We start from the raw sequence: 24,491 nt of genomic DNA, 5'->3' as shown, positions 1-24,491 counted from the left end.
GCACTGAAAGGGTGTGTATCTGAAATATGCTTACTTTGTGCATTCTGGGCATTGTATTCCTTCTAAATTAGGATCAAATAAACCAAATTATATTCTTTGCCCAGTGTTCAGATTTAGTTGCTCCAAGTAGGTACCTTTAAATAGTGTTGTGGTTTAACTTAGGATAAGCACTACTTAGCAACAAGTAAAACATCAGTGTGTTACGAGCCTTATTCTCGCACTAAATCCAGAACACAGCGCTGCACCAGCTACTAGGAAGAAAATTAACTCTATCCCAGCTGAAACTAGGACAAATAGGATTAAAAAATTAAGTGCAAATCAGAAAGGATTTAATGGCATTTTCCACCTCAGATCTGTGTCCTGCATGAGTCGCAAGCTATGTCAGTGCAATTTTATAACAAAAATGAGCTCTGATTCTTCTTAGCACAGCAGACAGGATCTGGATTCTGACCATTCTCTGTCATTGGTATTAACTGAAGTTCACATGCAAGACAAGATTACACTTCCCTTACAACTGCACTTCAGAAACAGAAGGATAACCAGAACACTCTGTTACCTGTTGTAGTATTGCACAGTTTCAGAATTCAAAATCTACCCACATCGGAACTAAATTTGGCCTACTAGGGATAGGAGTAAGTGCTTCAGTGCTCCGTTTTCAAGTGGAAGGCCAGAAGCTCACAGTCCCTTTTTTCTTTATTTATTTATTATTATCCTTTAATTTAGAATCTCATATTGTGGATTTGGAATGTGTATGGAGTCCCATAAAAAAAAAAAATGTTTGTGTCATTCTGATCTCTTGCTGTCATACAACATATTTGCATGTCAACGTATTTTCTAGTTTGGTTGTTTTCTTAAGAGAAAGCTTTGTTCTATTTTGTTTGCTGTATTTCTGACACTGCTGTTGCAGATGAGCAGAAAATGGGGCATAGATCTGGGCGATTTACACAAATCTCTGAAGCTGATGAGGCTGTTGTAACTGATGTGAGATTGTTAGTTGCAGCCTGAGAGCTTATTCCGTGTTGCCACCTTGAGAGAGGCAATAGAGGGGCATTAAAGGTACTCGAGCCCTGCCTTGCTCTGTGTGCTCTGAGTACAGAATTAGCCAGAGCCTTCAGAACTGTTGGGAGTACTGAGTGTTTTAGAGAACTGAGAAAAGCATGATTTTGTCTGCAGGCAGAACAGGCTTGATGTCAAACTTATAACACAATAAATACATAATCTTAAGTACCATTGTAAAGAGACAATGATCAGATTGTGCCTGTGCTTTTAGTTCAGTGCATTCCAAGAGGTGTTCAGTCGTGAGTGCCATTAGTGTGGAAGGTGACTGATCTGGCTGCAAAGATACTGTATGTTAGGAAAGGGAAAGTCTCTTCTTGCACGGCGTCACACATGGTACAGAAGGACTCAAATATTATTCCAGTAGGACCTCAGTTCGTCGTGGTGAACCTAAACCGGCCAAATAACAGTTACAGTCTGCCTGGCGAAGTCAGTGGAAGTTGCAGGCCGTCAGTACCATGTACCCCATCAGGGGATGGATGTGGGGGTGGTGCTACAAAGAGCCCAGTGGTGGGAAAAGGCTGACTCAAAGCTCAGCAGGTGCCAGAGAAGCCAGTGATGAGAAACAAGACCATGAGGAAACCAGGCTTCCTGAATTCTCTTGCTCACAAAACTGCTGCTGTTCCTGTTTTCTTCTGTTGGTAAATGGTTCTAGCCTGAGACTGTGTGTAAAGTTTGTCTTCAGGCTAACTTTTAACAGATGTTGCCCTTACTCCCTTCAAACAGAGATGCATTTTAATGATCCATCCTGAAGTAGAGGTCTTGGCAGTTGTTCATCACGAAAAAAAGATACTTAACCGCTGCTTGAGGGCGCCACATATTAAACGTGGCCCATGTGATACAGTGGGAATTACTGAACCTTAAAAACATTTCTGTTTAATTTCTGTCTTCAAATTAATTCCAGTTTCAGATCTCTGTGCTTTCTGAAATTATATTTGAATTTGAATTGCAAAATATATTGAGATGGTTTTACACTTATGTATAATACTGAAAATCTGATCAGGCAACACTGTTTTGTCATACAAGCTGGGTAATTTTGGCAATGATTTTTTTTATGCAGGAATGTAAGCCAAAAATGTGGAGAAGTGTTGTAATTCAGAAGGGAAATACTCTCTTAATACAAGAGGTCCAGGAAGAAGATGGAGGAAATTATACCTGTGAACTAAAGTTTGAAGGCAAGCTTATACGAAGAACAGTTGAATTGAAGGTTACAGGTAAGAATATTTGTTCTATGCCAGTAGGAAAAAAAAAAAAAAAGGGCAAGCTTTGAGATAATAAGAAAAAGTGGATTTTGCATGTCAGTGAATCTGTTTGACAGAACTAAGTCCAAACCAAATCCCAATAGCCAAGCAGTCCCAACCTAGGGAAAGTTTATATCAAGATCTTATAAAATTTCACAGAAGACTGCTTCTACCTTTTGCTCTGTACAAAAGCTGAAAATGCTGGTTATAAAGCAAAAGGTAGAGCAGACCCAAGTCCTCCCTTTACACTGGAAGTAATTCAGACTCCAGCTTTGTCTTCAGTGCTAAACAGAGGAAAGGTTGACTGAAGCTGTAAACCGCCCTTTTGCTGAGGTTGTCCTAGAATAAAACACAACCAAAAGAGACATCTTGAGCCATTAATATTTTTTGAGTGATTGTTCCATGTTTTTAAGCTTTAGTTTAATTTGTGATGATCAATTTCTCTCATCTAGGGTTTGTCTTTAATAAAGAGTGTGGCACAACCTATTCCAAGAATGAAGTTAGGAACATTGGACTGTCAGGGCGAAAGTAAGCAGCTTATCAGGAGGTCATACATTGTGTGTTTCTGAGTCCATGTAGTAATCTACTAGTCAACAGTATTTTTCTGTCTCTTTTTGTCAGGTACTGGAAATGAATGGGTAAAATAGAATTGCCTACCAGTATATTCTTGATCCCTTTCCATTCCACTGTGCAGTATGACATCTATAATTATTTTTTTGCCTTCAGTGTCTGTGGAACTTTGCACATATCTGAAAACAGTTGAGGTTTTTCCAGCCTTTCGCACAAAACCGTATAAACAAATGGTTAGGTATTTTCCCATCTGTGTTTCAACATACTGGTTAAAATGGGGTCCTACTTAAAGCGGTGATAAGTAGAATTCTGCTTTCTTATATCAAACTGAATTAGTCCATGTAACATTTCTAATATGTTCTTGAAATACAATTCTTACTTTTATTTTGAGTGAAATGCATTTTTCTGTTCTTATCATTATTCCTCATTTTAAATGAGTTCTTTTCCCTGTGTGTCAGATTCATGTATCATGTGATTCTTTATTGTCCATTTTTGACCAGGGACAGGTCTCTAAAGTATTGGTTTGACCTACCTGACCCCAGACCTGTCAAATGAAGATATAATATCTGCCTTGTGGATAGTTGCTATCTGAGGTAGCATGCTGGTCTTCAACTGGAATATGAACTAAGTTTGACAAAGTGAAAATGAGATGCCTCTAATTCAATTCCCCATGATGGATATTCTTTAGATAACAGATATTCTATGCTCTCCTCATGACCTTGCTAGAACTCATGTGTTCTCTTCGCTATTTGAACAGTGTGATATATTCATACTTCACTTTTTAATCAATTTGTCCTAAAGTAACTATAGTATATATTAAAGTTATTTGTTTTGTTAAAATGTTTATGGCCTGAATTATTAAAAATGTAGATATGGAATATGCAAGTGTTCTCCTTTATGCAAAATGCTTGAGAACGAGGGATTGTTCCCCTTTTAATTTGGTGTGAAATTCATAACGGAGTTAAATTTCCTTTGGTTTATAAAAACACATATGTTAGTAAACACCTTTTTCAGATTCAAGTGTTTGGGAGACATAATTGCTCGTTGAAATCTCTCTAGATAACTGGAATGGGCTAGTAAGTTTATGTAGCTGACCTGAAAATACAGATTAGAACTATGAATGTAATACATATAACCATATGAGCATATTATCTTATAGCTTGGTGCTTTAATAAGTTTCTTCCTCCTGTTTCTATTTTTGTTTCAGTTTGTGAGTTTTGCACGCATGTGTGTTTGGAACTTTATGGGGGAGAGGTCAAAGAAAACTCATACAACAAATAGCAGAGGGTTACTGGTGTGTCTGGCCACATCAGGTGGAGGGTCCTGAGGCAGGTCAGATCACAGGCTGGGAGCAGGTACATGACATACTCAGGGACTTTGTAGAAGAAAAACATCTCATGGGAGCCAGAAAGACTACATACTGGTGTAGTTTTTGGCACACACATCCTAAGTGTTTGCTTTCCCCAGGGCTAGTGCAGATCTAGGCTGGAGGTACGCCTGGAGATCATCTTGTCCAACCCCCAGCTCAAGCAGAATCAGCTACAGCAGGCTGCCCAGGGCTGTGCCCAGTTGAGTTTTGACTCCGCAACATCTCTGGGCAAGGCTGTCACAGTGTTCAGCCACCCTCACAGTAAAAAAGATTTTTCTTATGTTTAAACAGGATTTCTTTTATTACAGTTTTTGTGCCCATTGCCTCTTATTCTTTCACTGGGCACCATTGAGAACAATCTGAATCCGTCTTCTTTACACCTTCCCACCATGTTTGTGCACATGAATAAGATCCCCGTGAGCTGCCTTTTCTCCAGACCAACTCACCCCAGCTCTCTCAGCCTCTCCTTATACAATACATACTCCAGCCCCTTAATCATCTTTGTGGCCCTTCACAGACTTGTTCCAGTATGCCCATGTCTCTCTTGGAATGGGACTGGTGGTGCACTGGGCCACATTATTCATCTGTTGGAAAACTGAGTTCTCATCAAAGCACTCTACCAGGAGGAGCTAAGGTGAGACCAGAGCTCAAACTGATGAACCTGCTGGTCTTTATAAATTACTGTTAGAAAAGACTGCTGAAGGCTTACCAGCAAGCTGTGGTAGAATCATCTCTGCTAGCCTGCAATGCAGATGTGGAGAAAAGGACCTTGCCTAGTGTTTTCTTCTGCAGGAACTTTCTAATGGTGTTTCTATTGCTTACTAACATGCCTGAGTTGGCATTTATTGGCCAGTGCCTGAGTTCCTTTAACAATACAGATTTTAAACAGCAAGGCTCTGTTGTCCACTGCTAGTACTCATGGTAACCTGAAGTTGTTATTAAAGAGATACTCTGAAAGAGAAACAACCAAATCCACATCTCCCTTGAGCAAGGAGAGCTGCACTGTCATGGAGAGAGAGGAGGCTGGGTTAGATGCCCTATAGTTTTCCAGGCATTCACTAAAGTACACAACGCTTGAAATACCAGTTAAGTCAATTTATTTACTTTATCTCTTGATTGTAAGACAAGTATCTTTCGTTTTTTTAAAGTTGCATCAAATCTGGTATATGAGGTTTTTAGTCCTTTTTGGAGATTCTGGTAGTTATGGAAGTGGCAATATGAAATAACTGTTATTCATAGGTGAATGCAGTATGGGCATCTAAAGAGTGAGACTTGATATCAGAATAAATGCAGTGCTGATGTAATAGAAGTTGGAATAATGGAAAACTTTGGGAAAATTTGAAGGTGCGGGAGCCAGAAGCACCATTTTAACTTGCTCTTGGAAAAGGTAATCAGAAGAGTTAATGACATCCAAGACTAATGCGGCAGCTTGACTGAAGATGTGATCCCAGAAGGCAGCCTGATCAAAGTTAATTGCAGACATGAGAGCAGTGGTGGACTAACTGAAGAATGACTGTGTGTTTGGTATTCATATTAGTGTTGCTTAAGCATTTATTTCAAGTGGAGTCTCCTAGGTGAGACTTTTAATTAGGGGCAAAGCCTGTTCTTATTAGTTAGTTATCCAGCAATTATTTAAGTGAACTTCCAGTGAAGTCATTAGAGCTATTAGAAGGTGCTGCCTTAACTTCCTGGGCCAGTGTCAGGGCAGTTGTCTGAGTGGCAGTGGCTGCGCAAGGGAGTTGCAAGGACAGCACGTGCTGGTCCTTGAGCACTGCTTTCCTCAGAGCCAGTCTTGCCTTCTCACTTTTGCAGACCCAAACAGAAGATCTCAGTGGCTCAGTTACGGGTGGAAGGGGAGTTCCTATGCCCTTTCTTCTTCCTGTGATGAAGTCATGTTATTAGCTGCTATGAGATAATGTGTAAAGAAAAGCCTCTGGAGTCATAGATGAAGACTGAAAGCCATCGATGTAATGCCTGCCCACAGTAAGAAAGGCAAAGAGATCGGAGATGTATTAGTAGATGTCTGAGATGTACTAATAGATGAGCAGAGCACAAAATAAACAAGTTAAAATGATGTTTGTAGAAAGGGGTAGTTGGACTACACATGGAGTGTCGTATGTGGCTGGCAGTGTTATCATATGGCTTGGATGGTTAAGGTATGGGCAAGCGTGACTAAGATGATGAAATGCTTTAGAGGCTATAGCTCTTTGGGGTTGTAAGGAAAAGGCTTGCAGCCTAGAATGTATTTGAAAAACATTTTGACACAAAGTATTTATAGGGACAAAATCCTGAGCTACAATACAGCACTAATGAGCAGTGCCTAAATCTTGGTGTTTGGGTGCATTTAACAATAACAGATTGTCAACAAAGCAGCTTTTTCATCACTACTTCTTCATGGTTTGTTGCATTATGCAGACAGATGTGAAACAAGTCTTGTCAGCCTTTTTTGCTGAAGAAACGCAACAGCAGCGTTATTTCTTAGAAAGTAACATGTAACCCTTGAATCTACGTAAAAGAAAATGTATATACACCTTTTCACTTGGCCTCTTGGTGGTTTTGTTGTGGGCGAACAAATGAGATTAGCAGCTGTCATCCAGGGTTCTAGAGCTTAAAAATGTAACAGAAACATGATTTTTAATTAGATAATAAGTTAGAGTGCACCCACATAGAAAAAATGAACATACTAATATAAAGTTACAGTTAATCAACAATAGCAGAATTTATTAATTTTTAATAAAATTTAAGATATTCAGGAATATAAGAAATCATAAGCATTTTAATTAGTATTGTTAAATGCCAGTGTTTATTGAAGAACAATTATACTATTAGATAAAAAGAAAAACCTGAACATAAAAGTCATGTTGTTTTTGAAAGGTGATTTAGGCAATGTCCTGCTTTCCCCAGTCCTACCAGCCAGTTCACTCTGTCTGACTCGTAGCAATGTTGCAATAGCTTTTGGGGTGAAAAGGTGCAATTGAGAGAAATGTCTGCTATGTTTACCTCCTGCTTCAGCACTCTTTTTTTGGTTTTGGAACACTGGTCTGTAAGGAAACAGGCTTAGAAGAAGATGTAAGACGATGTACTTTGGAGGCTTGGGAAAGGGTGACCCCCCTGAGAAAAGAGCAAGCCCTGCTCTCATGGGGTGTCCCAGGTGTCTCCTGGCAGGGATGTGCTTTTCCATGGACAGCTATGCTAGCGGGAGAGGTTGCCTTGTTCTTTCTGTATCCTGTGTAGAGAGGTGATTTGTGAACTTGTACTGGTGAGTTATTTTGCAGTTTGACAGCAGAAGGTGGCCATCTGACCAGCTTCATAAACTGCTGGTGATGGATTGGAGTGACATGCAGGAATTACTGGACCACTCTGTCCAGCAGCCCTGTCCTCCAAGTTTCCTTCAACCTCTACTCTGTCATATTCTTCATAGGCTGCTAAAATGCCTGGCTGATCCTAAAAGTCATTTATGCAGCAATATTTGTTTTGACCATCGTAAATGACAAATTATTCCACATGGCTACATGAATTGAATGATTCTGCCTGAATTCACTCTTTGCTCACAGTTTTTCAATTAAATTCTTTCAAATCTCATTACATTGCTCACTTTTCAAATTACACCTGCTGCTGTTGCTAGATTTTTGGGACCCCCTTATTAGCACAAGCAGTTCATGGTGATTTGCTATTGTTAAGCCAAGGGGGTGAATTGGATTTAAAAATGCAAACGATTAGTCATAGTCTCCAGCAGCTCTAGGGACATACAGAGACAAACTACCACAGAATAAGTGAGGATATGAGATAAAAGACACTATTTGGTAGCTGTTGCTTTTCTGCACATTTTTAATCCTCTGTCAACTGGCTATGTTATTTTACATTATTTGTAGTGGAGTCTAGTTACACATTGGCAGGAATCAGTGGGTGCTGATGAGTACAAATTTACATCTGCAGTGATATGTAAGTGCACCCTAAACCTTATCTGTTTAGAGTAGATAAAGTATTATCAGCAGAATCATACAAATGACATGTTGACTGACAACACTTTTGGCTGTTGACAGTTTCCAGAACCACCACAGCAAAAAGCATTAAGACAAATTAAAAGCTTATTTGAACTGAACTGAAACATGTCCTTTGGAATTCAGACTATTATAAGGTGTTTGCTTTTATAATGTAAAGTATAAGAATTGTTATTTGCTTAAAAATCTGAAAACATTTCATTAGTATTATATTATTATTCTATCCCAACAGCACTATGTTTTGGCACAAGCATTCTAGTATTTTGCAGCAAACTTCTGAAGTGCTTCAATATTGCTTAAGTAGTTACTTATCCAAAAAAATACTTTAGTTCTAAAAGGTCACTGAGCTCTGAATATTGTTGTGTAGATGGGAGTTGGATATATATACATAAAAGCTGGGCCAACATAAGACACAGGTTAGAAAAAGCAGGTGGCTGAGGAGTGAAAGTGGATGAACTGAATATATTCAGCAGAGTTTTCTGCAGTGAGAGGTACTATACTAAGCACACGCCTGTCACGGAAAGCTCTGGTCTGTAGGGATTCCTAAGTTAACTCTGAAGGAGCTTTTTCAGCAGAGCTAGTTAACATGGTTGTATGGCTTTTGGTACCCAAGTAACTCTGACATCTCTGCCTGGCATTGCGCTCTGGGTCCTGGTGGAGGCTGGATGCACTCTCACCCTCCCATTACTGCTTCATAGTCCAAGCTCCAGAGGCTTTTCTTCGGGGATGGGATGAAATGGCTGTTGTTACCACCGTTTTGTCATCAAATAAAGCAGTAACATGTCAATTAGGGCACTGTGTGGAAATAACAGTTTTTCAGTTGATGTATTTTTAACATCAAAGACCATATTGCAACATTTTGTATTTCTTATTTTTTGTCAAATGACTTCTTTTTTGTGAGCTGGGAGATTTTAATTTGATCTGTGGGTATATAATTTTTAATAATACATATAGCTACTAATGTATATTACTAGAATATTTCATCGTGCCTGAGATTAGATGTTTTGATAGTTCCCATTAATTTTTTTTTAATTGATACTTAAAAAAAAAAATTAAATCGATATTTTGTGGGAAATTTCTTACAAAATGCCAGAAATTTCACCAATTGCAGACTCTAGTTCCTGACAGCACTAGACATCTCGCCTATTCCCTGGGATCTGGGAGTTCCTTGGAGTGCAGGGGTATTTTCATTGCTGATTTTGACCAGTGGATCTTGTGAAAGCTCCTAGTTCCCTTATCTCTTATTTGTATTTTCGAACATGGGTCAGAGTGCCCGTTGTCTGAAATAAAGCAGAAAACAATTTGAGGAAAGCCTGAAGCAGCCCCTGAATTCTTCTGATGAAGCAGACTGAAAAGCACTCCAAGGTAAAACGTGGTGACGTGTGTCTGGTGGGAGTTAGCCTGGTCTTCAGGGTTTGCTCCTCCTCGCGTACTTGCATGGCCAGCGGTGACGGGGATGGGAAGCGTTTGCTGTATTTGGAGCTGGTTCCCATTTCCTAGAACAGCTGCTCCTTCTAGAGAGTTCTTTTTTTAGCTCCACATCTCCAAATGAAAAATTTCCCCCATTCAGGGTTCACCAGAATTGTATCGCATGTAAAGTGGTGTTGAAGCTGTCGGCAGTTATTGGACCCAGGAACATGCTTTTCCTTCTTTCCCTTCTCTCCTGGCTTGGCAGCTTTAGACCTTCGTTCGCCGCCACGAACAATGTTCGGTGCACTCTCGGTGCTTGGCAGTCCTCTCCACTCTTGACATATGGCCTAGGGTGCCCGTCCCCTGTTGTATCCCATGCGAGCGCTGTAGCTGGAGCTCACTCTTGGCAGGAAACGTACTGTTTCCAGCCGAAAGCCCAGCTTCTGCTCTCCATAACTTCACGGGGAGCTGCTGGAGTGCAGTCAGAGAACATTGGCACTTTCTACTTTAAAGCCCAATTTTGTACTTAACGAGCTATTTTTATCCATAAGCTGTAGCTCCCTCCCATACTTAGTAATACAGACAGCAAATCACTGTGCAAAATGTTTCCGGAGTAAGGGGGCGAGAGATGTTTACACCCTGTTTCATTGCCTGACGCAGGGTCATATCTCACCCCTCAGCCGCAGGAGGATGCGGGGAGCGTGGGCCTCGCACTGTGGCTTCTCTGACATCTGCCCGTGTGCGACATTGAGCTTTAAGTATCATTCCCTAATAGTGTCACCAGGTAAGATACAATTATTAACTGAGAAGAGCTGCTGAACTCAAAATAAAGTATGCATTTTGAGATTTTTTTCCAAAAGAGAATAGATGAAAACAGTGTAGAGAAACCTATTGCCTATTGTTGGGGGGAAAATATTTACAGAAAACAGAAGGCAAAGAGAAAAACAGCTTGCTTGTGAGTACAGTTCTAATAACTGAAAAGGCGATACTTTTATCATTCAAAACAGAAATCTTCAAGTGAACATGTTAAATCTGCAGAAATTCAATATTCTGGGAGGGGTACTACAGACCGTGTGGGAACAGAAAATCCTTCCTGTTCCCTTGTAATGTTGACATGTTTAAAATGTGTAACATTTATATCATATCTGAAGTGACATTTTCATGCTGCTATAACTTACATATTTTCATAGCAACACTTCATTTCTTCTCCCTGTTGGCAATATCTTGATAGAATCAGGGAATCACTTTTTCATTAAATGCAAAGGATAGAGAAAAACCTGCCCAAATTAAGTTTTTACTGACAGTCCCAAACTTTAAGAGACCTTTAGTAGGAGGGTACTGTTCTTAGCATTTCCTTTGCTGCACACTGACATATAAATGATGCATTGCATCTTCTAGTATTTTGATTTTCTAAAGGAAACCTTCCTTTTTGTGACAAAAACCAAGCCAGAAATGGGCTAAGTGCTGACAGATACAGTACTAAAAGACCAGGAAATGAATTTCACAGCTGGGTTCTCAAGCCATTGCCAAAATAACTGTCTATTTAAAGCTACATACAGGAAGTGCCAAAAATTAGAATTTTATTTTGATATATTTTATGTGATTTGTATTAATTCTTATCAAGGTCCTTGTTTTGTAAATATTAGGTTTCTGTTGCTTACAGTAAAGTATTTATCTTAAACCTTTAATTCGGATTCTAACTTGGTATGTGTCTGGTCAGCAGCATCCCATTAACTGCTGTGGACAGCTAAGCAAGCTTCTGTGGTCAAAGCACACTATAGTGACTTCAATTTTTCTAGCTCCCTCAGGCAAACCCAGCGTAATCCAGACTGAGAAAGGTGGCCATTTGCTTTTGACCACATTTGGAAAATGGAGCAATTTCTCTGTCTCTTTCAGAGTGTTCCTTGTTCAACCACACAAAAACCCCAACATAAATCTGCAGCAACTTCCCTGTCTGCGAAGAGTCAACAGGAAAATTCAATCCAGAACGAGGTATCAGTACAATACGGGTGCGCATTCGCCTGGAAGATGTGACACAGGCAGTCATGTTCTGTCTTTTAACATCTCCTTTTCACCTGACACCCAGCAAGGTCCTAATAAATTGACCCAACTCTGCTGGTTTCAAGAGCACCTCCCCAAAGTCAGTAAGCTGAGGATCTGGACAGTGTCTGAAGGATGTACGTGCCCATTTGTGGTTGGTGTGTGAACTGTGTCGCTGCTGGAGTGACAACGCAATATATCCCCAAGGATAAAAGCTTCTTCATTTTTGGTCCCTCAAATGATCCAGATTGATGACTTTCCCATTCACCAGAGTGACCTGTTAATACAGGGCTCATGAAAAACGAGTTTGGAAGATAAACATTAAGTATTGCCTCCATATTTTCTGGAGAAAGTACAAGTTCTAAGGGCAATGAGAAATGTAGCAATATGCTGCAGTCTATGAATTATATATAGTGTCAGTACTCTTGGCGCTTTACTTACAGCTTCACAAACTGCCTTCCTAGCTCATGAACATGCAAAGTAATTAGAATGGCAAATAGCATTAGTTTTTATTGACCTGTGATGCCCCCTAGTTCTCTGTCATGTTCTTGAACATCATCTAGGTTTTTTTCCTTCAGCCTTAAATCAGCAGTTTGCAGTTTGTAGCATTGATTATTTGGTATTGTCTAATTTATTGATGCGGACAGCTAAGGCTTCCACACTTGTTATCAGTTGCTCATTTATCCAACGATCTGTCATTGTGCACAGCAACTGTAGCTTGCTGAATCACTTACTATATACTGTAAATGTCAGATATGAGCTCTCACTTTAAGAATTGCCTTTTATTCTGGGAGCTGCTGAGCCACATTCTCTAAGTGTATTGTGCTTTCAGTAGTGGAGGTGATTTAGTATAAATGATAGGATTGTGGGGGTTTTGCCCACAACAGTGAGGTAAAGTGCTGCCACTGAAATAAACCTGTACATTTTCATTTCCTATGTAAAAGACATTTCCTTCATCATGAAAGTGGAGGCTGGATGCTCATTCTTCTTTATTATTAATAGATAGGCAGATAGATGCGCAGACATGGAGTAACACTGCCCTGAAACCAGTTTGCTAATGGTAAAATAGATACACGTGAGTGAGCAGATTGCTTTACCCACTAAAAAGGCAGTTTTCCTGCCCTCCCAGAGAAACACTACAGATCTTGACTAATGTTTTGTCTCATAAGAAAAGCATGAGAATAGGAAGCAATGACTATCTAGTTCCTTTGAAATGACTGGAGAAATTTTAAGAGGTGAACTGAACTTTAGCTGGGGATTAAGGTTATGTTTTCTTAGTGCAATGTTGATGCCTGTCAGAGGTGGTTGTGCTGCACAGCAGTTGTGGCTGATATCCAAGATGAAAAGTTATGCTGTGAGAAGGAACAGTGCTCACTACTGAATTGTCAGCATTATTTCTTGCTGCACTTACGTGATCCTCAAAGGTGCCTTATTCAAGTGCCTGTTTGGCCTGACCCTGTTTAGCTTATGAGATCTGACAGTAGTAGTATTGCTTCAGGCTCTGATATTACTCTTATGAAGTTCACCAGAAGACTGAGGCTAATAACTTACTGATGTTTGTTCTGTGCCTTGCAACTTTCAAGTTGAAAGGACGTACAAAAATATGGTTGGTGTGTTAAGTACCCTGTCTGTCTTTAATACCATGGAGCAGCATGGAATATATGTTCTTAATTTTTATTTTTATACCAACTGAGCTATTTTTTGTCTTTGGTAGTATTGATTGACCTCTTGTAAGCAGGCAAAAAAATAAGTGTTCAACTAAATTTGTGTTCAGGTGTTTATGACTCCAGTCTATTTCAAAGGGATGGGTGGCTACTAGGTTACATTAGACTTTCATATACTGACTTATTTACTGTATGTCTTGAGTGGTTTTTGCAATGCAAGCATATTTCAGTAAATAAAATCAATTTGCAGCCAATGGGAAGGGAACAGTAAGTGATTTAACTTTTCATCATTGTCTTTGGCTTAAAATGAAAAGCTCTCAAATGTATTGTTTATGACAAGCCCTATGGGCTGAAGTACTCTGAGAAAGTGCAGGAAATATAGAGCACAGAGTTGCAAACCAAAGTGATTTAACAGTAAAATTAATAAACAATGAAGTTGTAAATTTGTAAGGCAGCTTTGGGTTCTTACCCTCTTTTATTTTTGCTGGTGTAGCCCAGCTACGGACCTAAAGGACTGCTTCTACTAGTGAGGGGCAGTGTGGTCTGTGTGGTCTCTGATTTTATTCTGTCTTGGCTGGAGCCAGTTCTGTTGTGTGGGAACCTGTATGTCAGGAGTTGGTCCAAGATAATTTCATAATGGCTTGAGATGATAAAAGGCCTTTGGTTATATCGAAGCAGCTAGGTTCAAGCATCAGATGGCTTTTCATCTTTATAGCGTACATATCACATTAGCAATCCAGTTGTGGATAATTGAGTTACCCATCCTGGTCCAGAAGTGGTTATAGTGTCTGTCAGGGAGAGAACCAGTTTGCCATAAGCTGTGGCTGTAGCAACTGTATTTAGGCAGATGTTTTTAAGTAGACTATTGCTGTCTGAGTACATGTATGTACATTTGACTGTGCAGTAAAGTGATACGATTTAGAGATGTCATTCCAACTGTGTTGGGACACAGGATGTTGCAGAAATGCAGGCAACTGAGTTTGTAAATGTACATTTCAGCATGGTGTGGATGGCAGTATGAGAGGAAGGGGCCTCAGAAATACTGTGGGAAGGACTGAATGGGCCGAGAGGAAGACTTCTGGTACTTGATTGAGTTTTCTGATACAAAAGTCTGAAACTGGTGAAAAACCTAACCAAAGCATCAAGTTGGTGAAGAAATGTGAGTTTTTTTTTAAAATCGTGAGTTTTGTCAAAGAGGAATGCTAGCATTTTCCCCCTTATGAAACGCTTTTTTCCTTCCATAGCAAAAATTCCATTCTAGGGTAAACTGCAGCTTTTCTGTGGTGTTCTTCAAAGGGAGAGAGTTCACTGTTTTCCTAACTAAAAGACTTTTTCCATCACTTGAAAAAGAAGCTGCAGTAGAGCTTTGGGCAGTGCTGCACTCAGAGGAAATGCTGTGATCACAGTCTGCGGGTGGGAAGAAAATTCAGTAGAGAGGTCAGTCTGGAAAGATGGTGGTGCTCAAGGGTTAGTATAGCCTTACACCCCCAGCAATGACAAAGCCTATTATATCCCCATCTTTAACAGGTTTTGTACAGCCTATGCAAAGAAGTGTTTCATAATTTACTCATATACTGAAGTTAATTCACTCGGAATTGTTTGTTTTAAACAAATTTATCAAAGAGAAATTTCTCTTCAGTGTTAGTGCCTTCCCATACAGGACAATTCAAGTTCCTATAGATTATGCCAACATGACTGAAGCGGTATAGTTAAGCATGGAAGTATTTCCATCCATTCCCTCAGGGATAGTTATCAATGCATTCATTCCAGAAAAGCAGTCATGGAAGCTGGGCACATATAAAATGTACCTGTTGTATCATTCTACCTGTAGGGAAAAATGCCCCTTTTGGGGGATTTATTTTTCATTTCTGCTTTTTCTCCACCTTCCAAGCATGAATAACTCTGTTCCCTACTGCCTACTATGCTGCTATCGCAACTGGAATTCTTGTGTTTTGTAAGCAAATACTGAGGTTTGTTTCAGCTGGAGCTCATGACATGGGGGAGAGTTTAATGTGACCCATCATACTCTGAAGATAAGGAGTGGGAATTATATATATTAGTTTAATGTAGAGGATATTGACTGGAAAGAATTAAATATGGTTCCTTTTCATTAAGTTGTGGGAGGGTCAGAGCAACGGCTTTCGGCCCCTCCAGGATCTCTGGCTATCTGCCACTGTAGCTGTATTCCCCATCAGCCCAGACCTCATTTGAATATTTAAAATGGTACCTGTTTTCTTTTTCTAGCCCTCTAAAGGGCTTTAATTCTTTTCCTTGTTCTGCCAGTGCTCTAGCTGCTACAGCTGTTGCTGTCAAGTTTAATAAGGACTTTGTAGAGCTTAAGTATTGCGTTGCTGCAGCAGCCTTTCTTTGGCGTAAGGGAAGAGCTTTGTTCATTAAGATGAGGTGCTCCTCACTGGCTCTGCTGCTGTCATGGGAGTTTCAGCTGAAGGTGACAGGAGCTTGTAACTTACCCTGCTGTGCACCTGAAGCCCTCTGCGGTGCAAGTGCTGCCTGACACCGTAACGCAGCCATCAGTGGAGCTTGGAGCTTCCCGTGCTGTGTGATAGACCCCATCCGGCACAGAGCCCTCACTGTGGTGTTTGCAAATTTATGTCTTTCAAATGAGATTTTTAAATTAACCACTTTATAGTTCCTGACCTACAGTTGTGCCATGACTCCAGCTTTGTGGTCACGTATTTCTCATTTTAAAATCTCCAGTGATACTGTGGTTCCTTTTATGCAGTAAACAGGTAACTTTCCCTTGCTCACTTGCAGACTAGGTGGGAAATAAGGCAGCAATGTGGACAGTAGCTTGACATTTTAAAATGTCAGGGGGAGGAGGAAGTGAGACTTAAACTTGATGTCCTCATGCCTACAGTAACTCAACTGATTATTGAAATATTCTTCTCCCCAGCCCTGAGCTCTGTATGTGTCAACCCAGCTGAATGTAATTGAGGCTGTTTGACAGTCAAAATTCCCAAAAAACATGGGAGAGAACACTCAGCCCCCAATCTGCAATGTACTGCTGTATGCCCTCCTGTGTACACTGTATCTCCTCCCATTCTCCTTCTCCCCAAACTCCTCCATCCCTCTGAACAGCCATGCTGGATATTTACATTCATTCTCAATATTAAACTGTGCATTAAAACAGCCTATTTCCTTCCTGAAGCTGTTCATCATCTCCCAGGACCTTTGCTATCCCCTTCATTTGATTTTGAATCATTCTCATGTTTTCAGTATGACAGAGAGTGATTTTTTTTTTCCTTAAGATGACAAACAGACCAACCTATCCTGCTACGATTTCTTTTGAAGTATCCAGGGTGAAAAGAGCTGAGCTGTGGGATAGAAAAGTATTGCTAAAACATGACATTTTAAAAAATTGATAATAAAGTCTAGGTTAAAAAAGAATTTACTGTGCAATGTATGTATTTTCATCCAAACATTACAGACTGTTCTTTTGTTTGAATTTTCTGGGCGAAGAAGGAAAACAGATGAATGCTCAGTTTGGTAAAAATGCTACATTTCAAGAATATTATCAATTATATTTGGACACATCTTGGCTTGTTTCTATCCTTTAAATAGGATTGGGTTTGTCTTCATGTGCTTGTACTGCTCTGATTCTGCTTTAATTCACAGACATTTGCGTTTCTCTATCACTGTTGGTAGCATGCTTGGTGAATAACAGCTTGCTGGGTTTACATTATGAAAATAAGAAAAGGAAATGAAAATGCAGATCCTTATCATCAAGCAAAGATGCCTAAATTAGAGCAAATCTTTTTGTTGTTCTAGTGTTTGCTAAATACAAGGCGTAGTCAAATCCCAGAAGCTGACATGAGAAACATCTGCCGTATGGAAAGTGGCAATTTGAATTCTCAAATCCATGACATAGCCATGCCCGTTAAACCTGAACCAAATAAAAGTTAAACTCAGGCAAAGATTGTTTCCGTGTTTGCATTTGAGGTTCTCCTTCATTCTAATGCAGGCTTTCATGTCCAGCTGAGAACCTACAGCCGGGCTCTGTCCCACCGTTGTGGAGGGGGAAGGGGAGAGCCTCCAAAGGGCAGCTGCAGTCAGTGACCCAGCGTCAGTAGTCCAACTCAGTCCGAAGACTTGGTGGAGAGGTGGAAGGAGGAGGCTAAAAGAGGTGCCTAAAAGCAATTCAGAGCCTCAACTGGCACAAAGCAGCAGTAAAAATTTAGGAGGCAGTGCTGCTTTGTGCTGTCTGAGGGCCTTCATGTTTCAGTCTCAGTTGCTTATTATGGAGGTGGGTTTAAAAAGTTGCTCCTGTTCATTTACATTCAGCTTGCAGCTTGTTGTATACGCCAAGGACCTTTCCACCAGAGAGGGCATTGCAAGATAACACTAGTAACAACAAGAGCGATTGTTCTCCTCTCGTCTGAAGACCTAGTGTACCAATTGCTATTCAAAACATTATTTAAAGTGTTTGTCATACACCCTTTCATAGCAGGAGCACTTTTGAAATATTAAATGCTATTTTCCTTTTAGCCAGAGCAAGGATGGGGGGGGAGGGGGGGGGTGGTGGGGTCACTTTAAAGCTCGTGGCTGCAGTTTCTTGTATGAAGCTTATTTGTCAACGTAACAGATGCACTGCCGTAGCGATGGCGTGGTTGTCGTGTGTGCTGTGCATCACTCCAAGGGTTGTCCTGGAGGCAAGATGTGCATGTAATAGGAAGTGGTGGAGGAACGTAGCTCTTTTCCACCTCTGTCAGAGGGCATGATGGCTGTCCCAAGGGAAAGGGCAGATGCCACCATGCTCACGTGGTACTGTATCCTTGTGGCCCTGTGTAGTGTGCTGGCTGGCACAGCTCCCGCGCCCCGGCTGTTTGGGTGCTTCTGCAATGCTGATGCGGGCACTCCTTGCTGAAGGCTCTCTGTGCTGTGGTCCATTGCATCACATACACACGCATACAACGTGCTTGTTGTCTGAGCAGCTGCTAAAATTAAATATGTAAGTGCAACTTGGTTTTTACAGCCTCATTTTGATTTTCTCAAGGCAGTCATTTGTATTAGAGGTGGGAGGCTGAGACCTGATCTGCAAGGGGGCTAGCAGTAGCCTTTATACAGGTTTGTGTGAAGAGCAGAGTCAATGAAATTGACAGTTACATTTAGTGTAAAATTCAGGGGAAACTGGTTCTAGGCTTTGAGTATTTTCAAAGCATTTTTTCTACATTTTTGACCTTGGTTTTGAGTTTCTGACCTTCAAAAGAGAAAAAGAGCATCTGAACAGATATTTTTCTTGCAACAAAAATGGCAACAGCAAAACTAACTCTGGCCTCTGATCAAGCCTGAGAAGTCTTATCCTGAAAGAGGAAGATTTGTATGTCACTGACTTGGCACGAAAATGCAGCTTTGTATGCGTACTCGTACGTATAGCCGTAACTATTGTAATTAGGACTAATGCCTACCAAAGAAAGCTCAAAATGACAAAACATAATGTGAGACGTGTAGGAGATAGAAAAGTAACCAAGTGAGTAAATAGTACATGGTTTGCAAGAAATCCACTGCAGCATGAAACTGTAAGAGTGTTTGCCAACTTCCTGCGATGAAGGTGAGCCTGCTTGAGACAGTTAACATCAGCAGCAAAAATCTGCTGCAAAAGCAAACACGTATATTAAGCTGTTTTTCCCTCGGGTAGTTTTGTTGCTCTAATAGCAATGAGATGGGGGTGCCATTCCTAGACTCACTCGCCTGTGTCACTGGCGGGGCAAACCATCTGAAATAGTCTGGCTTCTGTTAATGTTAATCAAAGTAACTTGTGTTGTACCCAGTGGTCTTCTGCCAGCGTGCAGTTGAGTGTTCAGTCCATTGCAGACACATGTGGCAGTGCTGGAGAACAGCTGTTTGGATGCAGAGGCTAAAGAGTTGGAAAAGTAGGAGGTGATGGGAGCAGGTGAAAAAAAGCTTCCATTTCTATGGAAGAGGGTGAATTTTTGGTGGGTGTTAAGTTTCCATTGCCATGAGGAACAAGCCTTTCAAGCCATGCTTTGTTCCCATCTAAAGAGAAACATGTGTGGTTCCAGCTGTGAAAATTGTCATGCGGTAAACCAGTCTCAGATGACTTCATTTCATAGTTATAATTTTGGAAGCGTATCACAGCAAAGGCCTTCATCCAGGACTAAGTTCAAATCAAGTTTTGAGTTTTGAAATTGAAGTCAGTTGTGAAATCCCCAAGCATTTAAATATGCCACTGAAGAATTTAACAGATGAAAAATATATTTTATGTTAAACAGTTCATTCTAAGGGTAAACAAAGAAGAGGAGGGAGGAAATAGTTGTTTTTTACCAGCAAAATCATTTATTCGCTTGATTTTTGGTCTGTCTTCTCACCTCTGCAGAAAAATGTGAGGACCTTAAAATAAAGGTAGAGGTGGGAATGCATTGATACCAGGAGCAGGCATGCACATACATCTTGCTGTGTGTTGTGGAAATGATGCCACATGCATGACTTTACTCAGAGCTCCTCATTCTCTACCATCTTCCTGATGGTTCAGCTGCATGTGTGGAAAACACTTTGTGAGCTGCTTGAGCTTTCCAGTCTCGATTCGGAGTCTTAAGCCCCTTACTCAGAAATGTCAGAGCGCAGCTTTTCCAGCTGTGACAGCGCTGTGGCTACCACTGTTGTTGTAAAACATCCAGTCCCTTTCTCTCATGCCCTCTAATCCCAAACACTTGAAAGTATATGGGAAACTTATGCTCAATCAATACCTTATGAATAAGGAAGCTTTTCTTAGAGAGCTGATGATAGAAATGAATGTTTGGCTCTTGTGTTGAACAAAGTGTACTTGTGCAGCAGTTTCATCTCTGAACAGCATTTTTAGCTGCAGCTACTAGAAACATAAATGGCAAAAAAACATGCTCTGTTGTGAAGGCCATGTTGAAAATAAAACTTGTCTTGTACTCGTGTACCAAGTAATAATGATAATAAAAAAAGCTGTTTAGAAAGTGCTACTACTTGAATTAGGCCTGTCTTCATCTCATTAAAATAAATGTATTTATTAAGTATGCATATCTTTATCTCTTATGTAATGAGAAGAACAGAGCCGTATCACAGATCTGCAGTGTCTTTTGTGCTCTACAAATTTGGTGCAACAGTCACCAGACAAAAAGTGATTTATACTGTGTCTTGTAATGGGTGGAATAATTAACAGTGGTGGCATCCATCACTTCTACAACATGCTTATCTCAGGACTTCTTCATTGATTTAAGAGAAAAGCAGGAACAAGCCACAGGAACGGGACAATAAGTCAGTTACGTACTCGGCCCTTTAACTTGGTGTGCCTGGTTTGGACACCTGATGAATGAATGTCTACAGCTAGAACGAAGTGTTGCTTAGTAATGTGGATGCAGTCTGGGTTCAGTTTGTCAGAAATTAATTCTGCAAGGGTAAGAACAAGGGAAAAATAAGCCCCACAACCGTCTATGGAATTTGAAGGCGATCAAATGAGTTTCAGTTCAGCTTTCGGCCGACTCCTGTTCTTCACTGAGGGCATGTAATAGCTAAAGATTTTGGAAGGTTCCTGTCGTTGTAAGGCAGGTGATCTTGGATTTGAAGGAAGGGATGATATCTTAACAAAAGAGTATGCATGAGTAAATTATTGCTCGTCTCTGTGGTAACTTATTTCTTATACCTGTTCACTTCTTCAGAACTTCAAGGTTTTAAAAGTGAGACTAATTGAGAATCTGACTGACTTAATGCACTTCTCTTTCATTCTTCTGGCACAGGCATATATTGGGGTTACTGTTACAATCTCTCTTTTTTTTTTTTTTTCCCTTTTAAATAATTTTTGCAAAGCTACTTGCCAAGTGAAGTGCCATCAAACTGCATGGAAGTGGCAACTAAAGTAGTACCCTCTGACAACAATCAGGGAGCAAAGGAACATTGCATTAGATATGGAGCATGCCCTAGTGCAACCCACACTTCTCCTGTGCATCTTCCTGCAGTTCTTTCCTTGTTTTCTGCCATCAGTAGACTTCTGTTAAGAAGTAGAGTTTATTTGCTAGCTTTGTTTGTTTTGAAAAAATAGGGGAGCAATTAAGACACTGCATAATTCTGTACAAGACATGGAGATAATGGCTCTCAGAAGACAACTGTAAAAATCAAGATCACTGGGATTAGTCTTTTTTCTGTATTTAAAGTAAGACAGAACACATCATGAGTGTGGGAGATGTCTGAGAACTATTAAGTACAAGATTTATGAGTATCTTGAGTGCAGTATGAAACTGGCTGGCTAAAGATAATACCAAGGTGAGTAAGAGGAGGAAATAATTTTCTGACTATAAATGACATTTGTAATTATGTAAAGTAAGGTTAAAAGGGCATGTGGATCTTGGGCTGCATCACTGGAGATGGTTCCCTTAGCACTCATGTATTCCTCAGAATTGCGTGATGCTACCTCATTTGGTGTGAGGCAAAGGAGGGAGGAAGAGTTGGTTAGCTAGAACCAAATAAAGATTTACAGATTTTGGAGATTTTTACACAAGTAGACCCCAGTTTAAGGATGGGGCATTTCCATACCTGCTCTCTAGGAAAGGAAGAGGGAGAAGTTGATTAATTTGCAGGAGTGCCTGTGACAGCTCAGAGGAGGAAGTGTGGTTACCTCTAAAGCATCACCAGTTCTGTCCAAGGAATACTTTCAGAAGAGGAGGAGACAATAGCACAGGCCATCGTAGAAACCGTTACACGTTGATATGAACCAGTACTGGAGAATTCAGTCTGGAAAATCATGGTATCTGCTTGCAATGGAAGAAACCCAGGGAAAATATTTTGTTCACTTTTATTAAAATTGCACATTCACTTGTGTGAGTTGGGGGTTATTTCCATTATGGTCTGAGCATAACAAAAATTCCTTTCAAACAAGAATCTGCCTGCCTGCCATAACTCAGCTCACATCCAGATGGAAAAGGAAGAAAATTTTTAGTTCTGTTTCCCTTGAAAAAAATGGTCTTTAATTAAAGAGGAGTATTTTCAGTGAAATACAAAATAGCTTAACAATATATGAAACTTTTATAGTGGTCATTGAAATTCAAAGCACTCCAAGTTCTGGCATTAGTGCAGAAAGAAATTTAATGTAAATATGTACATAATGTCTGTCACTGCTCCCATGACATGTTGGTTGTATTCTTAGAGCACAGGCAACTTTCTGTGAATTTGCTGACTGCTGAATAATAATGTCATTTACTGAGTTCCTTTAACAGCAGACACATAATCATCTGTTCAAAATAATTATGTAAGATTCTAGTTGATCTGAAGAAAGTCTTATAGCTTTTTAGTCTATAATTAACATACATACTTTCCAGCTTTGCTTTTTCACATAGAAATAGAAGCCGTTGTGTATTTTATTACATTTTTTCTTTGCTGGGAGTCTGCATTCCAAACTCTACAGAAAGCTGTGAAGGATTTACATGCTTGGTGCTGTAAAACAGAGCTTGAAAAAACCATGTTGAGTTTCTAGGCAAGGGCCTGTTTCAGTAGCTGTACTTCATCTACCTAAATAGTCCTTGAGTAACTAAAAATAAAAATTCGAAAGAATTTGAATATGAACATTCCCTGAGGGCACAAGTGCTTCTGGTTTTAGTGGATATGATCTTCACCTGTTACTGAGGTGCTTGTGACCAGTACATTAGAACAGACGTAATCCACACCGGTAGAGAATGAGTCTTTGTCCCCAGTGGTGGTTGACCCAGGATGATAAAAATATATCACAGCTGGCTGCAAGTACCAGTAGTCCCTTACCAGGGTTGATAATGTGTCTCTGCATGGAGATCTGAAGCTGCCAAACTTAAACCTTCAGGGTTTCAGCTCTGCCACTCACCCTATTCAACTAATGGCTTTGAACAAGTTATTAAATTCGGAGTGTGTCCTTTTCCTCTCCCATCAAAAGCTCAAGCATACATACTGTTCGAGCAGAGTGTAGGGTAACTGGTGAATTCATGCTTCCAATATTCTGTAGGTAGAAGGATAGAAGTAAAAATTGTAGTTGTTGTTATCAACTGGGGCTGTAACTCCTAATTCTTCATGCACTTGGCTTTGGCTAAAAAGTTTTCACATGTTTGGGTAGGTCATCATGTAATCCCAGAGGGTGTTTTAGGTGGGAATGTGGAGGTGATTGTAAGAAAGCCTGTGCCCCAGCAAGTAACTCTTACATAATTGGTAATACACCAGCAGGACCGCATTCAACTCGCTTGGATTCACACCAGTCCTGAGAAATGGAAGCTGGTGTAGAGTAGCGGCCATATACTGCTGTGAAGTGTTACAGTGTTTGTCCTGCGTCCAAGCACTTTTACGACAGATCATACCAAATTCAGGTCTCTCCTGAAATCAGAAACACGGTGATGGATTCAGAGACATTAAATCAGTCACCTGGGAGTATAAGGAGGATTGGTGCAGACCTTGCAGTTTTGGCCTGTCACTTCGGCTTCAGAAATGAAGGGTACCGTGCTGCAGCGCACCTGATCTCAGGCTCCCCCACCTTCTTAGGGGGTGACACACAGCCCAGGGCTGTACACTGTGGAATAACGGGCAAGGAATCTGTTCATTATGGTGTCTGTGACATTAGCACTCCTGTTAGAAAGGCAGCTCTATGCAGGTAGTTCTGTATTAGCTATTTTCTTCCTAGGGCATAAAAAAATCTGGATAAGAAACATATGAGTCAAGCCTACTGGAAAGTTGTCCACCACAACAGAAGCAAAAATTTACTGGAGAGTAACTGGTGTTAAATCTCTGTGCGGACAGTGTCTGGCATCATTTTATTAGCAGACTAGATATGCTGTTAAAAATTATATCTATTACATCCATCCCAGAGGCGTTCATTCAGAAGAGAGTAATGGAGCTCAGCTGACAAAAGGGATTTGTCCATTTGGACATGCTGAAGGGCCTTGAGATAAGAAGTAATTCTCACATAAGCAGTTCCTGAGTTAAAATATTAATTTATAGGAAATACTTTAAAAATAGGTCTTTTGAGGAGATTTTATATGGCTCAGGTTTCTCATTTTTAGAAGCTTTACAGCTTAACTCACCTGGTAAGAGTTTGCAAATCCAATCCCAATGATTTGTGTGTCCACGTTCACACTTTTCAAGGCATAATAACTTCCTGAGCAAGGAGTATGTTTTGCTCAGGACA

At 40.3% G+C, this 24,491-nt stretch overlaps 1 protein-coding gene across 3 annotated transcripts in view; it reads left to right on the top strand.

Moving 5' to 3' along the window:
• The window catches only part of IL1RAPL2 (interleukin 1 receptor accessory protein like 2), a 387,077-nt gene that overhangs the window by 215,580 nt on the left and 147,006 nt on the right, over nucleotides 1-24,491 (top strand). For all 3 annotated transcript variants that reach the window (XM_086470269.1, XM_086470270.1, XM_086470271.1), the window contains exon 4: nucleotides 2,117-2,270. In XM_086470269.1, coding sequence (XP_086326395.1) covers nucleotides 2,117-2,270 — 154 coding nt within the window. The remainder of the gene's footprint in view (nucleotides 1-2,116; nucleotides 2,271-24,491) is intronic.

The sequence above is a fragment of the Leptosomus discolor genome, chromosome 9, assembly GCF_034619465.1.
Source record: "Leptosomus discolor isolate bLepDis1 chromosome 9, bLepDis1.hap2, whole genome shotgun sequence".
Lineage (NCBI taxonomy): Eukaryota > Metazoa > Chordata > Aves > Leptosomiformes > Leptosomidae > Leptosomus > Leptosomus discolor.
The sequence above is the reverse complement of the archived record's forward strand: the minus strand, read 5'-3'. Positions and strand labels throughout refer to the sequence as shown.